Here is a 24,498-nt window from a genome sequence, read left to right as displayed (position 1 = left end):
ACACTGATTGTTTATTAAGTGTTTTCCTAATTTATTTTTCTTTGTAACATCTATCACTCTTGTGTTGGTATGTGCCAGGCTGACAGCATTTGTGATGAAGTCATTTGGCAGCGCACGCCGTTTCATCTTCATTGATCCTGCACATATCAGTGATGCAAAGAAATGGTTAGGCAAACACCAGCAGGAAAATGGATGCTTCCGGAATGTTGGGAAACTTTTTCATAGTGGAATGAAGGTATGAAAACAAACAAAGTGCCGAACAGTGAAGTTATCTTGTTAACAAAAAACATAAATGTTAAAAAATTACACCCATCCACTGAACTCCTCCATCCACTTACAGAACTTCATATAATCAGCGTGGTACTTTGGAGAGGACATAAAGCAGGATTAAACACTGAATTAGGTGCCAGTCCTCCTTATGGCTCACTCACACATACATCTGCACTCAGGAACACCAATTAAGAGTTTCCAATCCATCTAACCAATTTACTGTTGGACGTATATGGAGGAAATCTGCAGAAACAAAATGCAAATAAAGGAGTCCATTGAAACTCCACACAGTCTCCATAATAAGTAACCACAGCACTACTGAAAAAATCATTTAAGCTAATTTTTTTTTTAAGTACAATTTCTTCAAGACTACTTTAATGACTCATTATGAAAACATTATTCAGATAATTGATAGCCCTCCTTATGGTAGATTTGTTTAAAGCCTTTGAGTATCATACCACTATACTTTCTAAATTTCAGCTGAATGCACTTTCAGAATATCTAAAAAATAAAATATTCACATTCTGAAAGTAATGAGGCAAGAATACTACTATGTTGTTTAGTAAAGTTACATAAATCTAAGTAATAGTAATAATTTCTTTAGAATACCCTTCAGAATGCTTCTCTGCCAGTTTTGTAACAAACCATGTCAATGAACAGCACAGAATTCTGTAAAAGTATGTACTGACACATAGAGTGAAATTTTTCAGGAATGTACAATCCTCCATACAACAGACATAAGAAAGGCGCACAAAAAGTGATCAGCCACTTATGAAAGGTCTGAAGCAAAGGTCTTTTTTTGATTAAAGTGTTTAAAATTATAAATGGCAACTAGAACAGTGGATTGAGACAGTTACTTTCAAGAGCACAGAGACACAGTTGGAAGCTTGTTAAGGGTAAATTTCACACAAACATTAAGAAGGTTTTATTTACCGATGGAGCTACATACACATATAATAAACAGTGTGGTGGACAGTAGGAATTTAGGGACTTCAAAACTAGACTTGATATTATTTTGGAAGAAATTAGTGGATAGAACTGATGAGCTTTGTTGGGCTGAATGGCCTATTCTAGTTTAGATTGTTCTAATAAACGGCATTCTTAATCTGCTAAAAGCAATGACAGTCTAGATTTAAGCAGCCATGACAGGTTTAGCCAGATATTCTTATTTTTCTTTATGCTTTACAATGAATTGGATCATCATCCATCTTGTGTTTCAAATAAATGAGAACATTACGAGGCAATACAGTGGATTGCAACCAGGAAATGGGAAGTAAGAGATCGCAGAAGCAAGGTCAAATAACTGGTAGCGGTCAGAAAGCAGAAAACCAAAGTAAAACCAGAGGTTAACATCAAAAATGTTAAAGCAAGACGTTGTAATATTAAAGTCTTCCAGGAAGAGCCTTTCTAGATGAATTGTGAGATTTAGTAATATGTAATACACAAATGTCATAAGCTAAGTGCTGCGATCTTTCATAGGTGGATCACAATGACACAATATGTCATGTGACCTCAGTGTCACACAAGTGGCCACAGGCATAGGTACCATAAAAAGACCATAAATGACACGGGGAGCCATACAAAGAATGTAACAAGATGGCGAGGACCACAACACACAACAGAATGGAATTGTGAAAAAAGGGCAAAAACTAATTTTATTTACGCAAAAGTTATCAAAATTGATACAAAGAAAGATTACGTGTTTTTTCTATTACAGACAGTTCAGAGTCACATAGATTGATTTGGATAGGTGTTAATGATAACAATTAATAAAGCTTATTTCATAATTTTTGTGCTTTTAGGGTGGAATTAATGATGAAATTTCTCTAACTGCATATATTACCACAGCTTTATTGGAGCTTGAAACCCCACTCAGTGTGAGTTAATTGATTTATTTTGTATTTACATAGGATGGAGTGCAAAAGTTTAGAATTATAAAGTCATATGTCTTTGGACTGTTATGATACTTTATATTATTTTGGAGAGTTTGGGATATTTTTCTCATGGGTTTTTACATCAATTTTATGAATCGTGTATATTCATTTTGTTGTTGTTGATTACATCCCTCTGTGTTCACTTAAAATTGTATGTCCACGTAGTCTTTCTAATTACAGAGTGATTGCTGGATTAAGTGATGCTATCTTTCCTTCTTTATGGCAATTATTTCAGTGTTTTGTGGTCAAATCTCTGTTTTAAGTTAAAGTGGCTGTTGGTCCCATTGGTTCATGGAAATACATTCTTACTGGTTTGCTGGAAATTTCCAGGTGGACTTTTATATCCACAGTTACAGAGATGAAAGCAGAGAATATGCAGATAATGCTAAGTATTTCTTTATCATTTTCCAGGATTTTATTTTAAAAAACAGCCTTTCTTGTCTGAGATCATCATTAAATACCGTGACTGATGTTTATACAAAAATCCTCTTATCCTACATGTTCACTTTGGCAAGAGATGAAATAGCCAGAAGCTCTTTGCTTTCTTTTATGGACAAAGTGGCTGTTAAAGAAGGTAGGGTATGAAGAGACAAGTGAAAATCTTTAATAGTTTTGTTGTGTTCACTCTAATATTCTATGAAAGGATGAAAAATGTACAACTGATTCTTTAACAATGGAGTGGTTGTTGGAAGAATGTTTAAGAACTTGAGAACTTATTTGTTTAATAACAGCTATGTTGATCTAAAATCTCACCTATGGATTTTTTAAAAGCTTTCTGGGTCTCTGCTTTAGTTTACTTTACTCTGTCTGAAGAGGTGCTTCACTGTTTCTCTGTTCACTTCCATCCACTCAGCCATACATTTCCCAAGGTAATAATCCTAATATAATTTCTACTAGACCTTCTGAATACGATTCATTAGTTAACTGAACAAATTATAAGCCTTTTTAAAGGTCTTAACGTCTGAAGAATAAAGACATTTCATTCATTTTGTCTGTGTCTGCATTACTAAATAATAAAAGTGTTTAATTCATTTTGTCTGTTAGGGTGGAACATTTTCTTCAGTTTGGGAATGCTGTTTTTTTGTTTGGTGGTAACAAGAAGGACTTGGATGCAGTCTCACTGGCGCATTATTGAATATGAACACAATGGCCATTGAATTATATTTAATAAGTATAGATTAATATTTTAGAGTGTTATTTACATTGTTTGGTGGATAGTTTAGCAATGCTAATTTTTAATTTATAATTTAGGTACTTTTTTCCACAAAACACCAGTTATTACCTCTTGAATTGTCAAATATTTTTCAGATGGTTTTCTACATTGGGAACGATCTGGATCAGGTGAAAAAATCAGCTCTGTTCAGGTGGAGATGACATCTTATGTGCTCCTGTCACTGTTGTCTGGACTGCCTCTCCCAGGATTTGACCTCACATACGCATCTAGTATTGTGCAATGGCTTTTTCGTCAGCAGAATTCATATGGAGGCTTCTCATCCACACAGGTATTTTCATTAAAAGCTGGTCTGTATTAGATTAGATTATTATTATTGTTGTTATTATTATTATTATTGAACACAGTACAGTACAATTGACAACGAAATGCAGGTTTTCACCTAACCAGATGTGCAAATAGAAGTTAATTACACACAGACAGATAAATATAAATAAATACACCAGTGAGAAACTCTAAATAAAGAGTATATACAGAATGATCAGTGAGAGTTAATATACAGCATAGACAGTGTAAGTACAGTATGGATAGAATAGAATAAGTACAGTAAAATATGAAAACAGTTTAAATAATTCAAACAGTACCATGCAAGCAGTTGTATACAAGTTGTGTACAAGTACAGCACAACCTTGATAGGTCTGAGGTATAAAAGGTTCAAGAATAGAGTGCAAACATGATAGACCTATAGTGTTTACAGAGCCCTATGGTGTACATGTATGGCTTGAAGATGAAGCGGTAAGGGTGGATTTTGAGTTTAGTAAGGTGACAGTTGCAGAGTAGAAGCTGTTTCTGAGCCTGCTGGTACTGGAACTGGAAAGGGGGTCCCCTATGTTTCTACATGACCTCCAAAATGCACTGTTTGTGCTGGAGGTCTCCTCAATGGCAGGAAAAAAGGCACCAATGATTTGCTTGGCAGTTTTCTCCACTTGTTGTGGAGATTTCTAGCCTGAGAGTGCGCAATTACAAATGTGAACACCTAGGGACTTAAAGATGGAGGCATGCTCAATCTTAACCCTGTCAATGAGCTCCTTTGTCTTTATGTTGTTCAAGCCTGAATATTGTTGGAACCTCTTTTTTGTACTCTGACTTCTCATTGTTTCTAATGAGGCCTACTATTGCAGAGAATCCCTGGAACCAGACCTAAGAGGGACATGCTTCTCAGGTGGCCGCAGACTGCGTGCGGAGGCAGAAATACCTGGAGAAGCCAGCTATAAAGCAGCACAATGAGCAGCATGGGTAGGGGCGCAGATACAGCACTTAGAGAGTAATTTCCTGTTTCAAAATCAGGGCATTCCCATAAACAACTTATTTTGTCTATCATAGTTGTCATTCCTTGAATTATGGGTCTTTTTCTGGCTGAATAAGTCTGCAGAGGTGCCTCTGCAAAGATGTCAGTTTAACTCTGTTAAACACCTTTGTTTAACAGGTGAAGTACAGGCAGATCCTGGTACAAGCTAGTGAACGATTTAGATTTTACCCTTGGTAGTCTTGCTCTTCTGTCAATCTGAAGTTATTTTAAACTAATCATGAGGTATAAGTTAAAAAACAAAATACACAAAAGGCCCAATTTCACATCTTCTTGTGAGCATATACACACTGGTTATCTTAACCGGGGCTTAAACATAGTTCTTCTTAACCTTTGATTTCTATTTGCATATTTCCCATAATTCTCTGTATTAGCAAGTTTGCCTGTATCCTAGAATTTAACACTGTGCAAAAATACATTTCATTTACTTGTCAATTTGTTTAGCCGATGGTTTAACAGATGAACACATCTAACAGACCCCTTTTTAAAAGTGGCCTCGTACTTGTTCACTTTTACCTTCCTCATTAGCTCTATAAGCACTCCCTTTGCATCTGACTCCCACTCCTTTCCTTGCTTCCCCAGCAGTATATTGTCTTTGCTTTTCTGTCAATTAAATTTTATATACTTGGTTAAGTAATTTTTCCATAGTCTTGGTCACATAGATTATTCACTTAAAAGCTACATCTTATCTAAACAAAACACTCAATTAAATATTATTAGTCTCATTTGATAAACTAAAAAATCATTAAGTTTTAATCCCCATTACTCTGTCCTTAGAAGGACTGCTTGCTTTTGATGCAGTAATTGAAATTCTATGTGCAACTTTGGCAGGCGTATCATTTTTATTGGTTCCCTTGCAGTAGGCACTAAAGCTGCTCATTTGACACTTGTCAGCACCATTACATATTCCTCCCTTTGAATTCTCTGTCACCAACAATCACTTCAAACTCCTTGCTGTGGTGCACAAACTATTCAAAATGGTGAGGTAATCTTTGCTTCTGCAGTGGCTGTGCACCTGAAGACAAAGACACATCAGTGCTGGTACAGAGCTATATATAAAGACTAGTTAAATGTGCAACATTTTCATATGACAATTTCATACAATGCTTTTAATTGAAAACCGTTCCTCATATAATATATTATTGTTTTCATCTTCTTTAGGAGAATGCAACAGTGATGCTCTCATGTCAATACAACCAATTTAACGCACATACTTCAAACAAAATACCTTATATACATCCGCTCAGCTAAGAACAGTTGTTGTTCAGTTGTGTGTTAGCAGTCGACAAATAAAGCCTACTGTATGTAATGGCACACGCTTACAAATTGTACAACTGCATCAACATTCAATTGCCAACAAAATCATGACTAGTATTCATGTAAGAGAAGTCATATTCCTTCTGTATATTAATTTAAATACTGCCAATACTTCAGCAAGTACATTACATTCACCTTGCATTGATGATAAATAGTTTTATCATTTACTATAACTATAAATAAATATCAGGGCCAGAGTTTTAATCATGTTGGAATAGACTTCACTTTCTACACATTGTATTTAATTAATTAAAATTTATTTTAACTTCAGCATTTGATTTTCTATAAATTTGCAAGCCTTTCTGAAAATATGTTTTATCATTATGGGTTTTTGAGTATAGATTGATGAGAAAAAAATGTAAAATGTGTATACTGAAACTTTTATATTCAATAAAGTGTGAAGAACATGAGGGCTTCTGAATACTTTCTGAATCCACTTGTATGTTCCACTTGATCAACTGCACAGAAGAGGTCAATATATGCTGTAAACAAACAATGCTCACTTTTAATGCCAAACTGGTCTCAGATAAAATCAAAATATTATTTAATATTTAGACCTGATTTTGTATGAGAAACACATGAGTGATGTCACTATATTAAGTTAAAAATATTTTTGGCTGTATAAATGGATCATGTTTTAAAATTATATGTTTTTAAGAGCTCTTATTGAGCTTGACCATCCATTCAAGAGTATGGCCAATATCCACATTCTTATTGAGTTTTTCTTCTGCAGGACACAGTTGTAGCGCTGCAGGCTCTGGCTCTTTATGCTTCTCAAACGTATAAACCTGATGGTTCCAGCACAGTGACCATTAGCACTTCACAAGGATTTCAGGCACAGTTCCATCTGGACCAAAGCAATCGTCTGCTCTATCAAGAGAGGATTTTGCCAGAAATTCCTGGGACATACAGCGTTCAGGCAGAGGGTGATGTATGTTCCTTTGTGCAGGTCAGTGTCTTCAATCTCTTACACATCAAGTGGCTTTTTTCTTTTATTTTTGCAAAGTGAACTTTTGCACTTTCCAAAAGGGAAGCCCAAATTAAAACCTGAAATGTTAGTATTAAAGTCAAAGTATAGTTTTATGTTTTCAAACATTAAATTTCAAAAGGTATTACTTTTTTTACTATAAATCATTTAATACGTTTATTTATTTAAAAATGTAATGTATTTTGCATTCTGAAAACCTTTAATTGTGAGCAAACGCTTAAAGTTAATATATAATATTGCTGTATAAATTTTGACTAAGCTCATTTGTTAGAATATTGCTCAATAAAATGTTAAGAGAGCCCATTTACACCTTAGTATTTTTCTAGCATTTGAGCATTTGACCTAAACCGCTCGAAAAGTTACTTGCCATTATTTTCAAAGACAATATTCACACCTAGCAGTGAGTAGATGAGGAAACTCTTGCATGTAGCAGTTTTCAGGCACTTTCAGCCATATGCTTACTTGATTGAAAACAATAGTAACAATCTTAAAATGCTGCAAAAAAAAAAAAAAACAGCATTTTGGAAGCATTGTTATTGGACATCAATGCCACATCCCGGATGAAGCAGCTCATTGAAACTAGAAAAACAAATGTTGGTGCCGTTGTACTATTATGGTCTTCTAGTGACAGCTATTGACGGACAGATTAAGGTACATAACCTGCAATCAAGTAACCAGAATTCAACAAAAGTTTTAAGTATACTGTGGTCAGGTGCCACAATAACAGTCTCAAGGATTTTGGGACACCAACCCCTTTATTCAACGCCAGACGAATTGAAATGAACAAAAAAAAAGTAAAGAAAAATGCACGGTTTAGCGCCAATCCCAATGGTTTGCCATTGAATAAAGTTTTTTTAATCAAAATGGTGCTCTATCCCGCAGCTTGCTCTGACCTGTATTGGGACTCTTTTTTCTTGGGACATCCAACTTTTGTGGCGGTCATCTGGACTGGGCGAGGCTAGGTGCCCTCACTGGGCGGCTTCTTGGCACTTTGAGGGAAAAACACAGAGGGGACAAAGTTAGCGGCAGCCCCCCTCACGTCTCAGCGGGGTATTGCATACCTTAACTAAGCCTGCAAAGGAGTCCTCCGACGCACATGCATGACAATACAGGTTTGGTTTTCTATCAGGTTAAAGTTTAGTACAGATGTTTTAAGAAATTGGCAGAGTGTTAGCGTAAAACTCTTACTCACAGCTCCATATGGGATTTGCATGTGCCTGTCCATTTAAGTATTATTATCTGTTTCAACACTGAATGCTTAAACTGTTGTCAGTGAGACTTCTTAATTAAGAAAATATTAGTCCTTCATGAAGTAAATAACAACCATCCCCTTCCTCTAATCTGAGCCCCTGGGTGAACACCGGCTGCTGTGCATTCAGATCACACTGTTTTAAAACAAAGCAGACACTTTAATAATATGTTTCTGTTGCCTGATTGTACACAACACACTCTTTTCTGCTTGGCTGTGCAGTTGAGCCTTGAAATGATTGCCGCACCGTGCACCACATGTGCTTTTTGCCTTACACCCAGTGCTCCTGTGACTCTCAACTGGGCAGATTAAATTTACCCTTCAGCACATGCAGGATTAAATGTTTATGACTATGTTTGTTCAATTTTTTTGAGTTGATTACTGCTGTGCACAATAACCCCGCATCCTCACTAGCTGTCACTATATGACTGGATCCTGTCCATATCCTTGCATGATGTTGCACCAGATGCAGCAGACATTTTCACCCCAGAAATAACACAATGTTTTTTTTTTTTAACACATCACTGTTTACATGCTTCTCCACACCCGTGTGTAATCCTGAGACTTTTCAGGATGCTGCCTGCTTCATAGAGAATATTCCTTTCGACTTCCTACATTGCAGAATAGGGTGAACCTAATATGATCACTCATAATACCTGCTCTTCAGTACAGTGATCACCAGAATTAAAAACACTAAGGTCACAGAAGACATTCTTATAACACAATAATCAATCACAACATGGTAACACCTCTCAACCTACAAAATGGAAATGATGTCAATGGAAAACATTTGAGCAATTTCAATCTTCATGAAAGTTTCCTTTTTTCCAAATTAAAGGATTCCAGAATTTTCTAAAGTAATAACTGTCCAGCTAGACAGAATTAGTAAAATACTAACACAAGGTGTATTTGTTCAAAATTAGATGTGGTTCTCATTAGCCATGCCATGTCACTGTGCTTCTCCATAAGCAATTATAAAGGGTTTTGCTTGTGCACCTGTGTTTTCAAAATCTTACAGACTTTCTTTGACATCCAACCATTTTATAAAATAATTCTTAATTCTATGACAAAACAATTTTTCTCTGTACAATTTTTTTTTGTTAGCTGGCACTTGAGTACAATGTTCCACCACCTCCAAACTTTTCAATTTTCAACATCACAGCTGAAGCTGAAGGACAATGCAACAGTAGTGAGAAAAATATATTACACCTCAAAATCGTTGTTGGGTAAGTTAGATCTTTATTGATCCAGTTATGTTTTTGTATATCACTTAATCAAGTAAGAGCAACCTTGAAAAGACACTGAGCAAGGATAAGCAGAGGTTACCAAGTATGTCCACATCGAGTCTGGATCTTCAGCATGAAAAAGAATTCTGTTGCCTTTGATGCATAATGGCAGTACCATTAACATGACTAATTAAGTAGTTAAATCAGCAAAGTCATTATGATGTTTACTGTAACAATCATTTCATTATGCACTTACAAAAATGGAAAAACATTTCCTTGATAGCATTGTGTCAAACTTTCTTCTAATTTTCTTCAGATACAATGGAAATCGAGACAGGACTAACATGGTCATTGTAAATGTCAAACTACTTTCAGGGTATCAAGTGGATAAGGTATCCATTTCAAAGGTAAGTGTGATACAACTTACTGCAGGTACTACAAGCTTGAATTGCTATGTTTGTATAGTTTTCATGTTGATCTGTGTTTCTAGGAATAGCACACATTGTATCATTTACAATGGTAACATTTTTTAAAATATTTTCATTCTTTTTCACTTCCTGTTTTTAAATACAGCTTAGACGTAATCCACTAGTGAAACGTATTGACAAGGATAAAGGATACATTGACATCTATCTTGAGGAGGTATGTATGGCCAATTACTTAAATAAAAATATTGATATTAAATAAAGATATTCAAATCTCAGACTAAAACACTTGATTAGAAGGTAACTTTAACGAATTAGTGGAATTTTAGCCTATGACTTTATATATGCAATTTGTAGCGATTGCGACGATGTAAGGTGTAAGATTCACACTGCCTCATGACGTTGATTTGTTTATGCTATTGCGAGGACCCCAGGAGCACTCCCAACCTTGACCGGGCATGCACATACTCACACACAGAGACATTTCTAAACAGGGTCAATGAATCAATATTAAAGTATATATTAAACTAATTAAGAAGGCAAATAAAAACAATTATGTTACAAAACAATGTGTACACAAACACCTTCCCCAGTTCTCAGGTGGTGATAAAACCAACCACACACTAGGCATTAAGTGATAAACAACCAACACTTATGACAGAGTCCAAAATACATACAGTATTCAGTAGAACAAGTGCAGATGATGGTGAAAATTAATTCAGGCGCCAGGTGTACAGACAAAATTGCACGATCAAGCAGACACAGGACCAACACATGAATCCAGAATGAAACTTTATCCAAAGAGTGTATGTATTCCGTAAGGGGAGTGAAAAATGTAGAAACACATAAATACAGATGATTGTGATTCACCAGGAGGTTTTTTTGGCTCTCTTTTAAAGAGAGTGCTTAATTATTCTTCCTCCCAGCAACACTTGACACTCTGAAGATGCTCAATGGTGTAATACTACATGGGCTGCTGGGAGTAGTAGGTAATTTCAGTAATGCTGCTAGCACTCCAAATTACTGAAGCACTTCATGTACAGAAATTAGTAACTATTTCAGAGACAGAACAGACACACCCTGTTTACAAATATAGTGGAATCATTTTATTTTAAAAGACATCAATGTCAGCAATTTCCAGGAAATAGTGTATTTCAGTAAACGAGGAACTATTTTGCCACCATCAATATTTCTAAAGTTGTAAATGAACACATATTTAACAAGGCAGAACTAACTTGATTTTAATTAAATAAATCGCAAAAAAGATTTTGTTTCTAAAATTAATGAATGAACAAATTAATTCATGGATGGCTAACATTGTAAACATAAGTTAAATGTTTGTTTTTACAAGTAAATATTTAGAACATGATTTCAGATATATTAAGTCTTTATTTTACTACTTACTGCCTGGGTGATTTTTGTCTGTTTTTTAAAATGAAGAATGGTACCCATTACATAGTACTGTTGCCACACAGCTGCGCTGTTCAATCCTGGCCCAGGAATGCTTTTACATTCTCCTCTAGGTTTTTCTAAAAGTTCTCCAATTTTTAACATACATTCATTAACTTTGGATATTTGGTTACCCTAAATAGGTTTATTCTAACTCCTATTGGTATAGGTATATATTTATATGTGAGTATGTTTTGTATTAGTTTGGGAACAATTGTGTCAAAATTTGCCTCCAAAGGCAATACAAAGACAAACATTCTCTACTAAATTACTTTCACCCATATGAGGAAATCACCTGAATTCTTCGCAATTAACAAGAAAGGAGCAATGCTTAGAATATTAATTTGATTAAGATAAATACTGTATAAGTAATTAAAAAGAAAAAACAATAAAGTTCCAAACTCAGAAATAAAATTAAAAGTATATATGCAATGATTTAAGAAATATGTTATTATTAAAAAATGAGCGAACTTGTGTCATAATAAACACTTAATCAGAAGTCAAAGTGGTGTATCCTGATTTCCAAATCTACTTACTAAAACACTAACAGACGTAATTTCAGTGCTGAATTTCCTTGCTTTCCATCAATTAGAGTTGCTGTGTTATTTTAAAATCTTGTTTTTGGAAACAGTGTACAAAAGTATCAGAATTGAATTGCACTGATATTAAGAGAATTAATTAAGTAAAAACATGCAATATGCCTCAAACACAACTGGTGACTATGGAAATTACAAAACATGAATAACTTGACTATGAAGAAAAGAAGTTGACAGATACCCATATCTAGAACAGAAACATCTAAAATATCATTAATGTTTCTTATATACATCAATGTAAAATATTATTGACAAAAAATATCATTATGCATTACTTTAATATAAAAAACGTAAGATGAACATCTAACTTTATTTGAATAATTTAATGCAAACAAGGTTACTTTCATTTTTTCCTCAGCATTTGGTAGCAACAGGGACATTTACAGTTACTTGCTTTGCTGCTTAAAAAAAAATCTGAAATGGTCAAAAAAACACAAGCTAAAAGAGTAATTTCTTTAGATTTTTCCATGGCAATTTAATCCTAATAAAATACAAATGGTTGGAATGTTTGATGTGTCTGATAAAATTGAACTTGGAAATGGAAGAGTGAGAAAGTAATCAAAAATCAAAAGAAAGGCAAAGGTCAAAAGTTCCTAATAACTACACTGAATATCAAGCAAAAAGTCAGAGTCATATTTCACACAAGGATTAGAGCTTAACAAATGTCTTTTAACACTAGAATTACCAGAGCCTACGAGAAAACTCGTAAATCCGGCCCACCTTAAATCCATTCGCACCTCTCCATCAGCGTCTTTTGTCCTGTAAATGTGCCAGTTAAGACAAGCAGCAAGCAGCCTGCTATTCCATCCCTCACCGTTGCAGAACATTCACTAAGTTCTCCCAGCTCATGCCTTGTTTGATTATCTGGGAGTGAACTGCTGGAGTTTTAGAGTGGAAATAATAGATCGTTATTTGGAACACATGCATTTCATGTGTGTTCCGTTTCTACAGTAATCTGTGTAAACACATTTTTAAAATAGAAACTTTTTCATATTTTAGTAATAAATGTTACAAAATGTAGGCATAAACTACAGAATATGTGAAGCCTGAAGTCCAAATATCAAATAAACACTTTCACTAAAGGTTCAAGGCTGATACAACAGCTTCCGTGGCGTAGTGGTAATATTTGCTGACTTGTAATCAAGGAGCCTCTGCCTCCTATATTTGCCATTTTCAGTAGTGAGCTGCTCTTAGTGTTAATATTATACAGTACACACATACATTTGGTTTGTGTCTGTAACAGTACTTGTAAAAGTTACCTTTTTTTTTGAGCAGGAACACTCAATAAAACTGAATAAAAAAATAAATAAAGTGACGGTGAGATCCGAAAAAGGCAGATTCACCAGTGTTTGTGTGTCAGCTTTTATCCTTGCAGATCAGAGAATGTCCAGTTCCATTGCCTCAAAACACTACTCACATCTACAGTTATTCACAGCATCAGATCCCTAGGGTGATAGTATGTATCGTGATCGTGAGTGAGAGAATGAAAGTGAAAAAAAAGTAACTTTTACAAGTACATTACTATAAAGTACACGATCTGTTACAGATGCAAACCAAAAGTACTGTATATGTGTACTTTATAATATTAACAATAAGAGCAGCTCACTACTGAAAACGGCAAATATAGGAGGAAGTGGGGATCAAACCAGTGGCCCCTTGATTACAAGTCAGCAAATCTTACCACTGCGCCACAGAAGCTGTTGTATCATCCTTGAACCTTTAGTGAAAGTGTTTATTTGATCTTTGGACTTCAGGCTTCACACATTCTATAGTTTATGCCTACATTTTGTAACATTTATTACTAAAATATGAAAAAGTTTCTGTTTTACCAATGTGTTTACACAGATTACTGTAGAAACGGAACACACATGAAATGCATGTGTTCAAAATAACAATCTATTATTTCCACTCTAAAACTCCAGCAGTTCATTCCCAGATAATCAAATAAGGCATGAGCTGGGAGAACTTAGTGAACATTCTGTGACGGTGAAGGATGGAATAGCAGGCTGCTTGCTGCTTGTCTTTAGGATTTTTCTCATAGGTTCTGGTAATTCTAGTGTTAACCACTTCCAGCACCAAGCTAGTCTTTTGTTTACATCTGCAACTTGGATAACTGAGAAGTATGCAGCGATGACCTTTATACCGTTGTGATTGTTATGTTATATGTCATAGGGTAAAATAGCAGCACCTTAAAAACAACACAGCAGTACACCAAGACATAAATATAAATATTTTTAAGTATTTAAAAATTACCCTTAATCAAATAACTAGTTCAAGAAAATATTTCCACATATAAAGAAAAACCATAAATAGCAAAATATAATAATGATGATAATAATTATTTGCATTTATATAACATTTGTCTCACTACTCAAAACCCTCAAAATAGAGCACAAGGATGCCTGCTGTAGAGCCCAGGAAAAAGAATCAAAAATCATGACACAAATAGTCTAACCTAGTTATACTACATCAAGGACTCATTTGAAAAATTAGTAAGAATTCAATCGGTGTAAGAATTTAATTTAGCATAGCAATGCAAAGAACAGAAACCTAAATACATGGATATTGTTTTCTGTAATATGATGCAATAATTCTCACTAATGTGATGTCATAATGATTAATTCAGGTATAAAATGTTGGGCACATTGGGGTGTGTCTTTCTCGTCTTGAGTTTCACATAATTGGCCTTATGTGTTCTTTCTGAGGTCTTGTTCAGTTGAAGACTTACAAAGCTATACAAGAAAATAATACTATAATGAAAATGAAACAAAACATACACATCTATATCAAATACAATAGTTTTTGCTTTTCATTTGTTTTTTCAATATTCCATATGTGGAGAGTTTATTTCCCTTATATTTAATAAGCCCCTAACTGGCACAATTAGTACCAAGTACTTTCACTTGTTGCATTTTGAGATTCCATCTCTGGCCGTTTTCTGGATCTTTGACATTGTTGGGAGAACTCAACTGTAGGCCTTGTGATACTGAAGAGATTTTTGCTGTGATAAACTCTCTCTGTATTCACACTAGTATCAGTAATCATTCAATAAAAATAATTAATTGCCACGAGCTATCAACAATCCAAGATGCTAATCCAAAAATTAGACCAAAAAGCAAACCAAATGAAAAGCTACAGAACAACTCTGGAGAAAGGCTTCTGGCATTGTGGGAAACATTTAGAGCCCGGTGAAGAACCATAGGTTTGAGCTACCTTTTGAATAGACCTGAGATACCAGCCATATTTGGCAGCATACCTGAGGAATTAGCAATAATTACAGGCCCCACAATTTAAATTCAGTTCTTACAAGGAAAAAATTAACAAGTAAATGACACTTAAGGAAAAGAGGAACAAATTAGGGAAAATGAGCAAAGCAGCTTATCAACCATGACAAAACTAAATTAAGTGATGGAAAAACGAATGTCTGTAAGCTTAGAATATGTCATTGTATATAAAGATATTCATTCCATATTAACTATTTTTGCCTTCCAAAATTCTTAAATTGAACACAGTGATAGCACAGAGGATACCACACATATCTTAAGGCTTCAATAAAAGTTCCCACTGCAATAGTGTATCTTTACCCCTTTTAGAGGTCAGTTTTTATATTGACAGTATGTTTTCATCCCTGTCGTGAAGACATGTCTGTTAAGTTAATTGTCAACTCAAAATTGGCCTAAATGAGTTATGATGATTATGTGCCTAACCTAACATGCCATCCAGGTTTGATTGCTGCCTTGATACTCACGCTGTCAGATTTGCAACAGTTGTAAATATTTATACAATGTGAACAGTGGACACAATAAACTGATGAATGAAATGGGTGTATAACATAGTGTCTCATATTGTGTGTTGTGGTAGATAAGGGACGCTCTCGCTCCCTTGAACCCCTGTCCACGACTCCAGACACCAGGTAAAAGTCCAGTTGTTGACTTTATTTTATTGCCACAGTGTACAAAGCTCACTCTTCACCACAATACTCATTAAATACACACAATAATTCAATAAACAATCCTCCAGCTCCCAGACGCATTGCCACCCTTCCACCCAGCTCAGCTTGCCATCTGGGAGCTCCCACAGTCCTTTTATAATCCCTGACCCGGAAGTGTTCTCAGTCCCCAGTCCATGTGATTCTCAATCACTTCCGGGTCAGGTAAAAGTTCTTTTCTTCACCCCGGAAGCCCATCGCTCTTCCTATGACGAGCTTCCAGGTCATAGGGCACAAATGAGTCCTCGGTCCTCCCTGCAGCACCCTCTTGCGGCCCCTGAGGTATCCAGCAGGGCTGAGAATAAAAACTACATCGTCCATGATTCCCTGCTGGTCTTCGGGGCACCTCCATACTGCAGGGAGGGCTCCATCTGGCGGCCTGGGGGTATTGGCCGGGATGATAAACCAGCCAAATATCACAGTACTCCTCCCCCAGCGGAAAACCGTGGTTTTTCGCGGTGTGTCCCCCGAGGGACATCTCCCCCCAAGGTGATCCAAAGACCGGGTCCCGGCGATACAATTGGTACTCCTGTACAAACCTAGGAGGAACAGAATAAGTATAAGCAGTAGGACGTCCTGCCCTCCTAGGACAACCTTTCCACTCGTGGCCCGGTCTGCGGCATTCGTAGCACAGCCACGGTCCCCTTGGTAGTCTCTCTCGTCGGGACACAAAACACCTGGGCATTTCTGGCTCCGCCCTTGTCTCCGCTGGGGAGAATTCCCCGGCCGCCTTTGCTCTCTCATGGCCCTTTTCCACATTGTCAGGAGACCTCTGTTCTATTTTATAAGCCTCCTGTTTCCTCTTGGGGTTATATACAGTCTGGGTCTCTCTATTACAAGAAGTGAGCCCTTTTACTGTTTGCACCCCTTTACTTTTATTAATAATTGGTGGTCGTGTCTTTAGGGCTGCCTCGTTCCGGGAGTCAGCACTATCTTGCTGTCCCGGATCAATTAGCCCTTCCGCCGACAACTCAGTTAACGTACCGACCTCGCTTGTAGGGCACGTAGTGTACTGGCACCCGCTATTTATTAAACGCGGGCCCGGTTTACACTGCATCCCTCTTGTTTTATTTACGGTACGGGTTTCACATACCTGTACCGCCACATCAAGATATATGGGAGGCTCTCCACCAAACCGCCGCACATAATCCCTCAGCTTCTCCAACAGCGATTTGGCTGCCGCTCCCAATTCCCCGACGATCTTCTCAATGGTCGTCAGGACCTGTAAAAAACTTGCTACAGGCTCGATTAGTTTTTCGAGCTCCCGTACATCCACAGATTTAATTACTTCGACCAGCAGAAGACTTACTTCCTCGTCTGTCTTTCTTGCCGGCCGGGAGCCAATGAGCACGCCCGCTTCTGGCACGTGCTCTGACGGGTCTCGCGGAGGCTTCTGGGACTTGGAGTTCTCTTCATAGGTTGAGGATCGGGCTTAGCAGGCTGCAGTCTGTCTTATTTATTATTTGTGTGACCTCCCGATCAACCATTTTTCGACCCTCCTTACCTTTTCGTGGGGTGAGCGGTGCCTCGCTCGCCTCCCCCTTCCCGTTTGGAATGTCCGAGTCCGTTCCTTCGGGCTCGAAGGCGCAAACAGCGGGACGCGGACCTCCTCCTTTCCAGAATGCACCAGGTTTGCCGCTTTGTCCCTCGTCGGCTGCCGTCATGTGGAAGAAATCTCATAGGTGCTCCGGCTTTGACAGGAGCGTGCCATCGTCTTTGGGGCAGTTTCCTTTTCCCCGCGGAGCCTCCAGGGGATCATCTCCGAGCTACATGCACGGAACAAAGTGAGTAATTAGAAATGGATTATCCATAACATTTCCGGCATGTACCTCAGAGTAATTGCTGGTCCCTGGAGGTTTCTTCTGACTTATAAGGCCGCTCCTTGACTTCTCCCGAGCGTCGGCCATTGCACCTAAGGCACTCCCGCTGGCGTTGTCGCTTTGCTTGCCCTTCTTCTTCCCCATTTTGGACTCGGCTTTCTTTATGGGTTCTGGCGATGCTGTAGTGATTCCTGACGCCGTTGTCTGTTCAGGGTTCGTTTCCCACAGAAATTTTTGTTTCAGGTCCTCTGCAAACGATGCTAGAGTATCCTGCCGACTACGCCACTGTGGTAGATAAGGGACGCTCTCGCTCCCTTGAACCCCTGTCCACGACTCCAGACACCAGATAAAAGTCCAATTGTTGACTTTATTTTGTTGCCACAGTGCACAAAGCTCACTCTTCACCACAATACTCATTAAATACACACAATAATTCAATAAACAATCCTCCAGCTCCCAGACGCGTTGCCACCCTTCCACCTAGCTCAGCTCGCTGTCTGGGAGCTCCCACAGTCCTTTTATAATCCCTGACCCGGAAGTGTTCTCAATCCCCAGTCCATGTGATCCTCAATCACTTCGGGTCAGGTAAAAGTTCTTTTCTTCACCCCGGAAGCCCGTCGCTCTTCCTATGACGAGCTTCCGGGTCATAGGGCACAAATGAGTCCTAGGTCCTCCCTACAGCACCCTCATTGCGGACCCTGAGGTATCCAGCAGGGCTGAGAATAAAAACTACATCGTCCATGATTCCCTGATGGTCTTCGGGGCACCTCCATACTGCAGGGAGGGCTCCATCTGGCGACCTGGGGGTATTGGCCGGGATGATAAGCCGGCCAAATATCACAGTGTATAAAATATGGGTGTATTAAAAATGGGTGCTTATATATATATGTCTTATAATGAGATAGATTGATTACATTCAAATTAAAAGATCCCATTAAGCCCTTTGTGCTTACTTGACTACCATAACTGAATTGAACAGATCCAAATTTTCTTCACTGGCATTACACCAAACTTTAACCCTTATGTATAGTAATGCCACTGCTATTGGAGGTACAGAGGGCTAACATTATTATCATTGCTCATGAAGCAATTGAACTGAATATATAAAGAAAAGAGTACTTTGGAATAAGAAGTGGAGGTTTATACTATTGTGGCAGCCAAAAGAAGTGGAGCGCTCAGTATTTACAATACCTCTCTCCAATAATACGATCCAAAGAAGAATAAGCAACATGGCAAGAGATTTTAATAATAATACATTTTATTTACATAGCACCTTTTCCATGCTGAAGGTGCTTCACAGAGTCAACAGGGTATATGTAACATTAGATACAAATATTTTCTGCATAGAATACTAAAACAGATAAATACAGGATATACAAAACATTAAATAGATTAAATATAGTCGAGCCCAAGTTCTTGAAAATATTAAGAAGTGCAAGTACTTCTCAGTACAGACGGACAAATCAACAGATATTTGTAACTGTGCCCAATTCATAGTATTTGTAAGCTGTGATACCAAAAATGGTGTTACACAACATATTTTATTTTGTAGGCCACTAGGGGCTAATACTACCTGAAAATGTTTATTCAGCACTTTTATGCAACGCACTAGTAAGTGTGATATTGACTGGACGAAATGAGTTGCTGTATTCACCGATGGCACTAAGGCTATGACAACACATCAAAATTGTCTCATTGTCAGTTTAGAAGAGATGATGCCAAATGCTACATGGCTACACTGTTTTTGTATCGAGAATCTCTTGCATCAAAATCTTTACCTTCTGAAATGGATTGTCTTTTAAAATGTCATTATAGTGTGTGACAGATAAGGGGCGCTGTTGTCCCCTTGAACCCTCAGACCACACGGCAGACTCCAGATAAAAGTCCAAAATAATGACTTTAATATTTTAAATAGTGCACAAAGCACCTCCACCACCACTTTTCTCTAACACAATAATAATAATCAATACAATACTCAATAATCACAATCCTCCACACCTCCCAGGAGCTCAGTCACCCTTCCTCCCAACTCGGCCCACTGCTGGGATCTCTCACAGTCCTTTTGAAGTCCTTGACCCGGAAGTGTTTCTGTCCCTCAGTCCATGTGACTTTATAAAACTTCTGGGTCGGGTGAAAGCTCCTTTTCTTCAGCCCAGAAGTATGTCATTCTTTCCATCCCCTCGACTGGGAAGTACTTCTGGGCTATAAGGAAAATACAAGTCTCTGGGCCTCCCTGCAGCATCCCCTGGCACCCCCCACGTTATCCAGCAGGGCTGTGATGAAAGACTCCAAGGCCCATGATGCCCTGCTGGAATTCAGGGCACCTCCATGTTGCAGGGAGGGCTCCATCTGACGGCTTGGGGGTATTGGCCGGGATAAGCTGCCGGCCATATCCCACAAGTGGTAAATTCCATCAAAGGAAAAGCATTGAAGACTCAGTTTGTGAAGACATGTGTTCATTATACGAAAATGTTCTTCATCACACGGAAGTAAAGTGGCTTTTGAGGTGTAATGTCTTTAAAAGAGTTTTCCAATTAAGAGGAGAACTTTTGATGTACCTGTAAACCTATTTTCCAGTTCTATTTGGCTTCTTAGGTTGGCTTTCCCAGAAGATATTTTCATAAAAACACTTTGAATAGTAGTTTGCAAGGTTGTGATCAGGGGCGGTCCTAGCCTGTTTGGTGCCCTGGGAGAAAACCCCCTCTGGCACCCCCCGGCACCCCCTCTGTGCCCCCATGCCCCCACAGCGTTCTAATAAACAATGAAAAAATACAGTGCAATAAAACAAACTATTGGAAATGTAATGTCTAGCAGAGACAAAATCAAATTTTACATTTATACAGCACCAAAATATTTTGTTATAGTGTAAAGAATTTTCACTTCAGTACCATCTCCAGTCATCACCCTAAATACAATGAGGACTGTTTCATTTATGTTAGGTAGAATGCCCAGAGGGGACTGGGCGGTCTCATGGTCTGGAATCCCTGCAGATTTTATTTTTTTCTCCAGCTGTCTGGAGTTTTTTTTTTGTTTTTTCTGGCCACCCTGGCCATCGGACCTTACTCTTATTCTATGTTAATTAATGTTGACTTATTTTATATTCTTACTGTGTCTTTTATTTTTCTATTCTTCATTATGTAAAGCACTTTGAGCTACATTTTTTGTATGAAAATGTGCTATATAAATAAATGTTGTTGTTGTTGTTGTTATCAGTTCACCAGGTCACTAACAACTACATAAACCTTTTCTTTCAGAGCTGCAGTCAGTTTATTATTTTGGGTTAACTTTCCCCACCTACCACTCTCCACTACGCGAGTCATTTGCATTAGTAAGTTAGCATGCAAACATAAACAGTATATCCATACAAAAAAACTCTTACTAACTCAAATTATCTTATCATTGACGATATTTTACCGTTTTAAAGCCTGTAATGTGCACTCCAATTATGGCGAATTTACTAACCTGTGATAAAGAATAGAGAGAGCACAGGCATTGAGCTGGAGTCAGCATCCGACAGGAGGATTTATTCTTCCTGTTTGCTGTACTCTGCTCTATGCTGCTTGCGCAAGGAGTGCCCATCTAACGATTTCTGTGATTTCGCACAACCCAGGAAAAATTAATTGTGACATAATGGGCTTGGATTGACAATACTGTATTATGAATGAAATGTGCTTTATTTGGAAGCACCCAGCCCCACTCCCCTTTTGACAGGTTGTGTGTGAGACTTCAGCACAGCAGCAAGCAGGCGCACCGAGGGCCCTCGCGCTCACTTCCCGCATTTTTGGATGTGATAGAATTTAGAAAACACATCGGTGCAAATTATAAGTCTATATCATAATGTCTGGTGCTTTTGTGCTTGTTTGTTTGTTTTTATTTTGTTTTATTTTGAGAGCTGGTTATTAGATGCCATGCCAGCCAGCCAGCCAGAGAATCCCCCGCCACCTCGCCCTTCTCCTCCCTTTTCTGCAAGCAGCAAGCGCACCTCGCAAATAGAGGACGCCCTTACTCCCCGCAAATGGGCAATAGAAAACAAATCGGTGCACATGCAATCCCAAAAATGCATGATGTTGGGGCAGCAAGGCCGCGAGCAAAAATAAAAAAAAAAAATTTTTGCCGATGCCCAAGATGCCGCCCTGGGCAACGGTCCATGTTGCCCATATCAAAAACCACCACTGGTTGTGATGTTAACATAATAACAACCAGGGATAACATCAACAGATTTATAAAGAAACTTGATTTCTGTTCAACTTCAATTGACAAAAAGACATTTGATTCATTCCAGTACACTCAAGAACTCATGGAAAATTTAGTTATTGTTTAATATGGTATCCTGAAGTGCACTTGCTTAAAAATGTGTTGCTGATTTGATTGTCTCTATCACCCTCAACCATAGTCTTTAGCTGCTTGTCCAAGTCGTGTAACAAACTGTTGAATACTCTCACCTTGCTTTTGTATCAGCTGGTAAAAAGCTTACCTTGTTAAAGCCTAATCACCGGGGACATGAAGTAAGCATTTAACGCAGCTACCGCGCTGTTGTAATTCGCTGGCCCACTGGTATTTTCCAAAGTAGAATGATGTTTTTTCAAGTTCTGTTTGTCAAATGATGAGCATCTGCTGTTGAATCTTGGCTTTTATCCTTATTTTTTTCTGGGCACTCTCTTTTTCCACTATAAATAGGAAAATGAAGACTTCATGAAAAAAAATCAACATTCCTGTTACACCCTAAATATAGCCCATGTAAAAAGACCCACCATACCATTATACCTGTGTGTACAACTATACGGTATATATATTTACTGTATATGGTGTAACTGGAATGTGGATATTCATTCTCTCTCTCTCTTTCTGTGTCTCTGTTATATACACTATTATATACAGTATACTTATTTATCAGACTCTCAACTCTCCCAGGACAAGTTGGTGGTAGGAATGTTTGCTCCAACCTAGTCAGGCCCGAATGAGAAGTACAGGAAAAAGGGAATAAAAGAGTATACTTTTTCTCTCCATCTTTTCTCACTTCTATGTTGGGTCGATATTCTTGATGCACCTTCTCCAAACAGCTCGGCCCTGCACCTCCTCACCAGTCAAGCCTTTTTCCTTCAGATCTTTTTACCTTATACATCACCTCCCTTGCTTTCTCTTCCTCTTTCCCTTAATTGTCTCTCTGTAAAGCTGTCTGCATGAGTTTAATAACTGGGTATCCTGTATGTATTTTCTTTTCCTATTCTAAAGCATTTCTCAAAATCTTTCAAAATGTTTCTTTTTTTGTTTCAGCAGGTTTTGTTATTTTGTTATCTTAGAATGTGCATACCTTTCTATTGTGTTTTTTTCAGCTTGTACAAAGAAAATCTCTGACTTTACACTTCACCATTCAAGAGGAGATTGCAGTGAAGAATATGAAACCAGCCACTGTCAGGATTTATGATTACTACCAAACAAGTGAGCCACTGATGATAAGCAATGTTCATTCCATCTTATTCAGTTTCATTTTAAATTTACATGCAGTACTTTTGGTTTACATGATGGTTATGTTTCAAAATATTGTTGTATGATTTAAAAAAGCTAATTAAAATGTCCATAATGTATAAAGAATAAATAGAGTACTTCCCAGTAAGCTGAACACAGTTATTTGTGTCCTTGTTTTGCCCTTTTTCAGTCATGACTTCAACCACAGTGGACTACACACTGCAGCATTTCCAAATATTTTTGCAGTTTCCAGCTGATCAGTCTTTTCTGAATAACTTATCTTCCGTGGTCTTGTAAAAAAAAAACTTTCTACTAAAGGATTTGTCTTTTTCTTTTTTGCAGATGATCATGCTGAAGCTGAATACAGATTCCCTTGCACTAGAGGTATAGTTTTTTTGTTAAATATAAGTGTTTATCTTATTAGGCTGTTTAATAACAACAGCACCAACTCTGATTTTTAGGAAAGTGTGCGTAAAACATGGAAATCCCTTATATTGTGTCTATCTGTCCACATAAAACACCTCATCTCCCAAGGAACTGATTTCATTGAAATTTGGAACATTACCCTTCAAGAAAATTTGTTGAGGAAGCTCCATTTTCATTAAGATATCACTGTAAAAAAAAAAAAAATTACAGTCTCAGTCATGGAGAGTCCACTGTGGCCACAGGTTTTTTTTCCAGCCAGTTTCATGATCACTGACCACCTTTTATCTCTAACTGAACTTCACATTTAAATAGCTGTCATGTGACTTGTTCTGCATTTAGGAAAAAGTAGCAGTGTTGGATTTACATTCTTAAAATATATAGAAGTATGTTCATGTTTAATATAGGTTTAAGGTTTTAACTCTCTTTTGTAATTTTCCAATTAATTCACCATTACCTGCGGAGTTTCGTTCTTTACTTGTGTCCTATTAATGACAAGTAACTATGACTGAAGCACACACCAGGGCCACAACCCACCCACTCCATTCTGATCAAGAGACTCTTAAGTTCTAGTTAAATTATGAGGTAAATCTCTTTACAGCACTCACCTGACATTGCAGACTTTTGTTGTTTAAACTCCTATTTCTGAGGATTAGCACAGCGATAACTCCTTTAAGATCAGAGTTCTCACACTTGTACTCCTATTAATGTTCATTGTCTTTCGGATAAATGCTCACCATATTAGGATCTTTAGAAGGAGTTCATTTAGAGCTGCAGTGGCAATGTGGAAGAATGTCGGTAATTATGTGT

At 37.6% G+C, this 24,498-nt stretch overlaps 1 protein-coding gene across 1 annotated transcript in view; it reads left to right on the top strand.

The window, feature by feature from the left end:
* The window catches only part of LOC120535852 (alpha-2-macroglobulin-like protein 1), a 117,030-nt gene that overhangs the window by 91,298 nt on the left and 1,234 nt on the right, over nucleotides 1-24,498 (top strand). Inside the window, exons 26-35 of the mRNA XM_039763967.1 lie at nucleotides 79-235; nucleotides 2,073-2,147; nucleotides 2,616-2,778; nucleotides 3,513-3,706; nucleotides 6,792-7,007; nucleotides 9,400-9,521; nucleotides 9,838-9,928; nucleotides 10,095-10,163; nucleotides 23,133-23,238; nucleotides 23,608-23,649. Coding sequence (XP_039619901.1) covers nucleotides 79-235; nucleotides 2,073-2,147; nucleotides 2,616-2,778; nucleotides 3,513-3,706; nucleotides 6,792-7,007; nucleotides 9,400-9,521; nucleotides 9,838-9,928; nucleotides 10,095-10,163; nucleotides 23,133-23,238; nucleotides 23,608-23,649 — 1,235 coding nt within the window. The remainder of the gene's footprint in view (nucleotides 1-78; nucleotides 236-2,072; nucleotides 2,148-2,615; nucleotides 2,779-3,512; nucleotides 3,707-6,791; nucleotides 7,008-9,399; nucleotides 9,522-9,837; nucleotides 9,929-10,094; nucleotides 10,164-23,132; nucleotides 23,239-23,607; nucleotides 23,650-24,498) is intronic.

This window comes from Polypterus senegalus, chromosome 9 (assembly GCF_016835505.1).
Source record: "Polypterus senegalus isolate Bchr_013 chromosome 9, ASM1683550v1, whole genome shotgun sequence".
Taxonomy (NCBI): domain Eukaryota; kingdom Metazoa; phylum Chordata; class Cladistia; order Polypteriformes; family Polypteridae; genus Polypterus; species Polypterus senegalus.
This window is presented reverse-complemented; position numbering and strand designations above follow the sequence as displayed.